The sequence below is a fragment of the Cystoisospora suis genome (genome assembly GCF_002600585.1).
Source record: "Cystoisospora suis strain Wien I chromosome Unknown contig_4816, whole genome shotgun sequence".
NCBI lineage: Eukaryota > Apicomplexa > Conoidasida > Eucoccidiorida > Sarcocystidae > Cystoisospora > Cystoisospora suis.
In genome coordinates, this window is record NW_027157608.1 from 1,748 (window position 1) to 9,682 (window position 7,935).

Below are 7,935 nucleotides of genomic sequence, written 5' to 3' on the forward strand. Positions count from 1 at the left end.
TGTGTATGTGTATGTATATGTGTGATGAATGAGTGTGAGAGAGTAAAGGAGACGAGACAAGATGGGATGAGAAAGAGAAAGAGAGAAAGAAAGAAAGAAAGAGTTAAGAAAGGAGGAAAGGTCTTTCATGTCTTTTCTTTCATTCTTTCTAACAACGTTTGTATGTGGTAGTTGTTATCCTTCTTTTCTTTCTTTCTTTCTTTCTTTTTCTCTTTCAGGGTGTCAAGATGTCTCGACAGATCGCCAGGAAGGCCTCTTCTATAGAGATCTCCTGCATCGTCGATGCACCAGACCCATGGTCAAAATCGGAGGATAAAACACACCCCAAAAGAGAAAGAAAGAAAGAAAAAGAAATGAGATAAAGAAAGAAAGAAAGAGATAAGAAAGGAGACATTTTCTACATCTTTTGTTCTCTCCGTCTTCTTCTTCTTCTGTCTCCTCCTTTCTTCTTCACTCTCTTATTCTTCTTCTTCTTCTCTTCGCTTGTCCCTTTCAAAGAGAAGAAGAAGAGAATTGTTGATCTAAGTCTTAATTTCCTTTCTTTCTTTTTTTCTTTCTTTCTTCTTGAGACATCTTGAGTGCATTCACTTCTTTCTTTCTTTTCTTTCTGTTTTGTGGAGAAACTGACGAATTTGCTTGCCGACCATAAGAGGTCGATTCTTCGCTTTTGCGGATGCTTCTAAAGATCTCTTCCATTCTCCATTTCTTCCTTCCTTTCTTCATTCGTCCTCTTCCTCGCCTCTTCCCGCGTCTTCTGCTCCTGCCGGTTTGGCGAGAGATGTAGCTCCATCTCTTCTCTCATCGCCTGCCGAATCCGTTTCGTACAAGCTCTCTCTCTCTCTTCTTTCTTTCTTTCTTGCATTCTCTTTTATCCCGTTCTACTGACTTGTCTCTTTCTCCTCCCTGTGCTTTTAATCTTTCTTAGACAGCATCGAGTTAAATTAGAAGAAGAGACAGAGATAGGCATCACAGTCCTACAAGCACTAGAGAAATACAAAAAGAGACCGAATCTACGAGATACCTGCGTGGCTGTATGTACACCCCGAAAGGTCCCCGGAGATGGAAGGACGCAATACACACAAACGACGTCGATAGAAAGAAGGAGAGAGAGGGAGAGACTCCACGAAACGAAAGAAAGAAGAAAGAAGTCCGTCTACTGCTACTACAGAGAGAAAGAGAAGGAGCTCGATGTCTCTCTTTCTTTCTTTCTTACTCGATGTATGTCTATGTAAGACGCAGAAAAGTGATGGGGGGAGGCGTGGGCTCATAGATGGAGCTATTACCTCTGACACCTCCAGTCAAAATGAAGAAGAAAAGGAAAGAAAGAAAGAAAAGAAAAAAAGAAAAAAGTAAAATGAGAAATGCACGTATACACTTGAGAAAGATACTTCCTCCTACTAGAGTAGCAACAAGATGAAGATCTATTGTCTATGTCGTGTATACTCCTCTCTTCAATCTCTCGATCTATCTATCTTTAATCTATCTATGTTTCTCTCTGTCTGCAAGCCTATCAATCTTCACCTATTTATCTATAGATCTATCTATCTTTAATCTATCTATGTTTGATCGTTCTCTCTACTTTTTCGTGTCTACCCCGTGTTTGACTCCTATCCATCGGTCCATCCAAACGCCTCCAAGTCTCATGCTGAAGAAAGAGAGAAAAAGGAGAAGAAGAAGAAGAAAAGAAGAGAATGGACTTGAATGAATCGACTTTAAACTCAAGAAGAAGAAGCTGGGATAAGAGAGAAACAAACCAAGAAAAAGACATACAAGAGAACAGAAGAAAAGACGCCTGCTACTCTTCACCCTCATTCTCGTCTTCTTTCTTCTACTTCTTCTTTTCTTTCTTTTTGCATGCATAGATATCCTTTGCATGTCGTAGTTGAACTAGTTGTCATACAGAAAGCAAACAGAAGACACCTATGCATTATCATGAGACAACTACTTCAAACACATACAGAGAAAGAGAGATGAAGAAGAAGAGTTTAATACACCTTTTCATGATATAGTTGACTTTCTTTCATGATAGAGTGAGTGATATGTCTGTGGCTAGAATGCACTATGGACTAAAACGAAACTTTTCTAATTCTCGAGGTGTGGCTCTCCTTTCTTTTCCTCGCGCTGATTAGGAGAGTTTTATGGGAAATCTCCTAATTCTTCTCCTTTTAATTTCCTCGCAATTCCCCCATCATTCCGATGACTAGTACTGGAATTTCAAGTTAGGTGGTGTATATACACCACACGGGTTGTTCATCTACACAGATACATATAAACGAAATATCTAGAGAGATCTATTCCTCTGTATCGAGAAATATATGTGCATACATAGACATCTAGATAGACTAAGAAACACAGAGCTAAAAGTCAGCACTCCAAAGGGGGAAAGAAAGAGAGAATGGAGTGAAAAGTAATTTTCTTTCGTGATCTCATTCTTCTTCTTATTCAGGTGTATATACATCACACACATATATACATCTATCTCTCTCTATCTAGATTTCTTGTCTTTTCGCACATCTTTTTGGTCTCTCTCATCTTCTTCTTTTTGTGACGGAGAGAAGCACCGAGACACACCTCGTCGGTCTAGGAATGATTGACCTCTCCAACTATCGTCACTTTCAGAAGACCCCGGACAAGAATCCCCCCTAAGAATCCTCTTTCTCTTGGCCTACACTTTCGTCTTGATAGAAAGAAATTTAAGTAGACGATACCCGAGAAGAGAATGATCTTCTTCTTTTCCCAACATCTTATTCTCTCCTTAGAGAACCTCGACCGTGCGTGTAGAGAAGGGATCTAAATATCTCCTCTTGTCTTCGTTGGTCTTTCTTCATTTGTTTACGAGAAGGAAGCTCTACAGAGACAGGACAGATGTCTCTCGACAAAACAGAATTTCCCTTATTTCTCCCTTCACTTCTTCTTCAAGTGTTGCTTTTCTTCAGTTTAAGATCGCGATTGCATGCATGCGTTGTCTCTCCCCATGCGCATGCAGTCAAGTCATCTCGATCAATCAACTAGTCAATCGTTCACCTCAATCGATTCTCGAGAAAGAGAGAAAGTCTATTCTTCTTCTTCTTCTACTTATCCTCGATTCATGAGCTCTCAATCGTCATAGAAACAAACCGCAAAGACGTTCTTCTCGTCGACCCTTCTCTCTTCCTCTCTTTCTCTTTTCTTTATCCCCTTTCTCCTTTCTTTCTTTCTGCTACAGTTTCTATCTGTCTTTCTTTCATTGGGGCTTCTTCTCTTTCGTTCATCCCTTCCACACGAACGCAACTTCTAGCTCTTTCTTCTTGTTCTTTCTCTCTCTCTCCTCGCCCTCTTGAGAGAATAGCCTCTCCCTCTCTCTTTCTTTCCCAATCCATTAGCGTACTGCGGGCGACGAGGGGAGCTTCTTTTCTTCTCTTTCTTGTCTTTGTTTGCTCGAAGGAAGAAAAGACAGCTTTGCGGGTGAGACAGAATGGAAGAATGACTACTTTAGACTCGACAGTCCCCATCAGACTCTTCTGAAATAGGCGGGAGTCACTTCGCAGCAGTCTACAGAAATATCCAGTCTTTCAAAGAGCTTCGATTCTTACAGAGAGAGGTAGATGACTTTGCTTCATCTTTGTCGTCTATGTCTTCCGTGAGTTCTCTCGTTATTTCTTTTCTTCTCTCTTTTATCTCTTCTTCTGTTTCGTCTTTGGGTATGCAAAACGGCTGTAGGATAGTATGGAAGCGAGATTCTTCAAGTGTATGTATGTTTTGTTCTCGGGTCATTCTCGGTTTTCAGGTGTATATACACCTCAATCATTCTTCCCCTTAGGTCTTGTACTCCAGTCTTCATATCTTTTTCGATCTCCTCATCTCGTTTCTTCTTAAGAGCTTTCCTCCTTCGTTCTCTTCTTCCTTCTTCTTCTTCTCCTTCTTCTTCCTTCTTCTTCTCCTTCTTCTCTTTCTTCCCATTCTTCTTCCTTCTTCTCCTTCTTCTTCCTTCTTCTCCTTCTTCCTTCTTCTCCTTCTTCTTCTCCTTCTTCCTTCTTCTCCTTCTTCCTTCTTCTCCTTCTTCCTTCTTCTCCTTCTTCTTCTCCTTCTTTTTCTGCATTTTTCTTCTTTTCTTTGCTTTTCTGGGCGTTTCACATCTTCGCCTTTTCGTCAGCAGAAATGGTGGTAAGGCTTCCGTTCTTTTCGTTTTCTTCTTTCTCTTTTTCTCTTCTCTTTCTCTCTTTTCTTTTCGACCGAACTTCTTCTTAACAAACTAAGAAGTTTCTTTCTTTAGCATGCAACCCAAGCGGTCGCTGTACATTTAGATCTACACATACAAAGCACTAGATCGACTTTCTTCTCATAGCTTTCCTTTCGTATGACTTCTTTTCATCTCCATCCATCCATCCATTCGCTCTCGTTCTTCTTCATCCTCTTCTTCTCTTCGATCTTTCTCGTTTATCTTCTTCCTTCTGCTTGTTCTTCTTGTTTCTTCTCTTGGAGAGATGGCGGAAGCCGTGGATGATCTCTTCTCTGTCTTCAGTGAGAATACGAAGAAGAAAGAAGATATCTCTTCTTCTTTCGTTTCTTCTTCTTTTTCATCGGATGGTGTGGCCGGCGATAAAGATGCTCCCGAGAAAGATACAGGAGGAGATGAGGATGCAGACGAAGAAGAAACAAAAGAGAGAAAGAGAAAGAAAGCAATAGGACAGGATCTAGATTCAGGTGTACATACACCTCAATCTCCCACAAACAATAAAGAGAAGGGAGAGAAGTCTGAAACCGACTCGAAGGAAGAAGAAGAAGAAGAAGAGAAGAAGAAGAAGAAAAAGAAGAAGGCACGAGGAGAAGAAGAAGAAGAAAGACTTCAAGAGAATGGGGACATCGCTCCTTCTTCTTCTTCGTCTTCAGTCAGTAAGATGGAGAAAGAAAAAAGCGACTCTCCGACAATAGATCAACAGACATGTGATACATCTACCACACAAACGCGAAAGAAACGAAAAGCCGAGAGAGAAGATGAAAAAGAGGAAGAAGAAGAAGAAGGAGGAGGGAATTCTTCTTCTTCTGATATCATCGTTCGACAGCTAGCTGAAGACTTGAACTGTCTGCATGAAGTTGTCTACCCTGTCGATTGTCCGACTCGCTTTGTCTACTTTCCTTTCGAGACAACTCTCCCTGGGTATCGAACGAAATCTTCCAAATCTTCTTCTTCTTCCTCAGGTGTACATACACCCGCCACACCTCGTGAAGAGAATCCCGCAGAAGATAGAGACAAGGAGAAAGAAGAAGGAGAAGGAGAAGAAGAAGAGACGATAAAGAACAAGAAGAAGAAAAGAAGAAAGATGAATGAGGGTGGAGAGAGTGTAAATGAAGAAGGTGACGAAAGTGAAGAGGAGGAGGAGAAGAAGAGCGAGAATAGCCAACTTGGCAAGGAAGAGGAAGGAAAAGAGGGACAGAAAGTCCCAGCGAGACAGTATAAATTCAAGCTTGATACTTTTCAACAGAGAAGTGTACTATGTCTCGAGGCGGGAGAGAGTGTGTTGGTCTCCGCTCATACGTCAGCAGGGAAGACAGTCGTGGCGGAATACGCCATAGCCATGAGTATTCGAGATAAGCAAAGAGTTGTCTACACAAGCCCTATCAAGGTCAGTCTGTCTTAGCAAGAAAAGAAAGAAAGAAAGAACGAAAGAAAGAGAAGGAAGAAAGAATGAAAGAAATGGAACGAAGAAGAAGTACATATGGATATGATGCTACTTGTACATATGCTATAGACTAAAGATAGATTACAGATAGATATGTAGATAGATTAAAGATAGACTTTGCTCATATGTTTATCTTCAATCTCTGTTGCTTGTAGCTAGTGCATGTCTGTATGGAGTTCTTCTTGCCTTCTCGTGTTTCCATGAGTGTTGCGCCACGTAGTATGCCATGGGGGGTGGAGAATAAACAGCTACTCTTGCGACTTTTCTTCTTCTTCTTCTTTCTTGACTGAAGTGACGAAGGCTAAATGTGAGTGTGTCTCTGTCTCTCTGTCTCTCTTGGTATAGGAGACATATACCCATCAAGAGTCTAACTAAGAGATATGAGAATGTGTGGCGTATATAAGTTTCTTGTCTCTTTTCTTTTCTCTTCTTTCTTTCTTCCTCTCTTTCTCTTTCTCTCTTTCTCTCTCTCTTTCCTTCATGTCTTCTTCTTCATTCCCTCTCTCACCTCCTCCTCCTTTTCTCCCTTCTTCCCTTCCTTCTCATATCTCCCCTTTTTCTTTCTTTCTTTCTTTTCTTCTATAGGCTCTATCGAATCAGAAATACCGGGATTTGTGCGAGATTTTCGGGAGCGACAATGTCGGCTTGATGACGGGCGACGTGACGCTCCACCCCACAGCATCAATTGTCGTCATGACAACTGAGATCTTAAGGTCGATGCTCTATCGGGGGTCTCAGCTAATTCACGAATTGAAGTGGCTCATCTTCGACGAAATCCACTATATGAGAGATCGAGAAAGAGGCGTTGTGTGGGAAGAAAGTATCGTCTTAGTGCCTTCCACTGTACGTTTTGTGTTTCTCTCTGCGACGATCCCGAATGCGCGAGAATTCTCTCAGTGGATCTCTTCTATAAAGCATCAGCCTTGTCATGTCCTCTATACCGACTATAGGCCGACCCCTCTCCAGCACTACATGTTCCCTGCAGGTGGGGAAGGCGTGTATTTAGTCATGGATGAAAAGAAGAAGTTTCGGGAAGAGAACTTCCATAAGGCTGTCGCCACCTTACAAAGAACCGTCGAGGAGCAAGCCGTCCTAGCCAAACAGGTAAGATAAGAAGAAAGCATAAGAAAAAAGAAAAAGAAGAAAGAGATGAGAAAGAGAGATGACAACTTGAGAAAGAATGAGGGAAAGAGCAAGAGGGAGAGAAAGAGAGAGGGCGTCTGTCGTCTTCTTTTTCTTATATAGATGTATGTATGTATGTCTATGTATGTAGATAGCTCTTTCTCTTGGTCTCGTTCTTTCTCTCTTTCTTGCCGGGGATATTTTAATGAATGAATACTTATCATCTTACATGTAGAGAGTAAGTTTTGCAGTGTATATCTACCTATATCAATGCATGTGCGGAGAAACAAGAAAGTCTTTGCAATCTTATCTTTCAATGTGTTCGTACATGACTGAGGGTCTGTACATACACACCACAAGATGCACATACATAGATATACGTAGCTATACATACATACACATACGCATACGTACACATACATGCATATGCATACATACATAGACCCACACATGTATATATCTATGTATATGTATGGGGATTTATAGAAATACATGTAGAGAGAGAGGTCGCTATTGTGCCTGTATTGTTTGTCTTCTTTTCTTTTCATTCTCTCATTCTTTCCTTCTTTCTCTTTGGTATCTCTCCACCTATCTCTCTCTCTCTCTATTTCCTCTTCTTCTTTTTCTTTTCCCCATGTTTGTACCTTTCCTAGACCTACCTGAAGTGAATTCACCTCAAAGACCTCTAGTCTCTTTCTTCTTTTCCTGACCTTTCCTCTCACCTTGTTTCTTTCTCATCTTCTCCCCTTCGTCGATCATTCTCTCCGTTTTCTCTTCTCTTCTCGTCCTCTCTTCAGTTCTCTCTCATTTCTTTTCTTCTTCTTCTTTTTCTTTTCTTTATCACTTCCTTTAGAACCCTCGACGAGGAGGAGGGAGTAGGCATCGGTCTCAGAGTACGAAGAGTAGTATTGAGAGAATTATTCTCATGTGCCACGCGCGCCACTATACACNNTATACACCGGTCATCGTCTTCTGCTTCTCGAAGAGAGAATGCGAAGCAAACGCCATGTCTCTCTTAAAATCTTCTTCTACTGGTGGGAAGGGGAGTGGTAGAGGTAGCGGCCCTAATAATAGTTCTTCTTCTGGCTCGAATGGTCGGTCGGCGGCAATTGATTTGACTACAGATGAAGAGAAGAAGCTTATACGAGAGATC

The 7,935-nt window shown here is 41.3% G+C and overlaps 2 protein-coding genes across 2 annotated transcripts in view; both read left to right on the forward strand.

Annotated features, from left to right (window-relative positions):
- Window positions 1-497, forward strand: part of CSUI_008542 (uncharacterized protein) — a gene marked incomplete at its 5' end in the record, with an annotated part of 1,603 nt that extends 1,106 nt beyond the window's left edge. The window contains one exon of the mRNA XM_068068671.1: window positions 219-497. The remainder of the gene's footprint in view (window positions 1-218) is intronic.
- A 2,559-nt stretch (window positions 498-3,056) lies between these two features.
- On the forward strand, window positions 3,057-7,935 carry CSUI_008543 (uncharacterized protein; the record flags this gene model as incomplete). Its single annotated transcript, XM_068068672.1, has 3 exons — window positions 3,057-5,603; window positions 6,246-6,764; window positions 7,636-7,935. A coding segment is annotated over one exon (447 nt), but the record flags the coding sequence as incomplete, so codon positions are not given.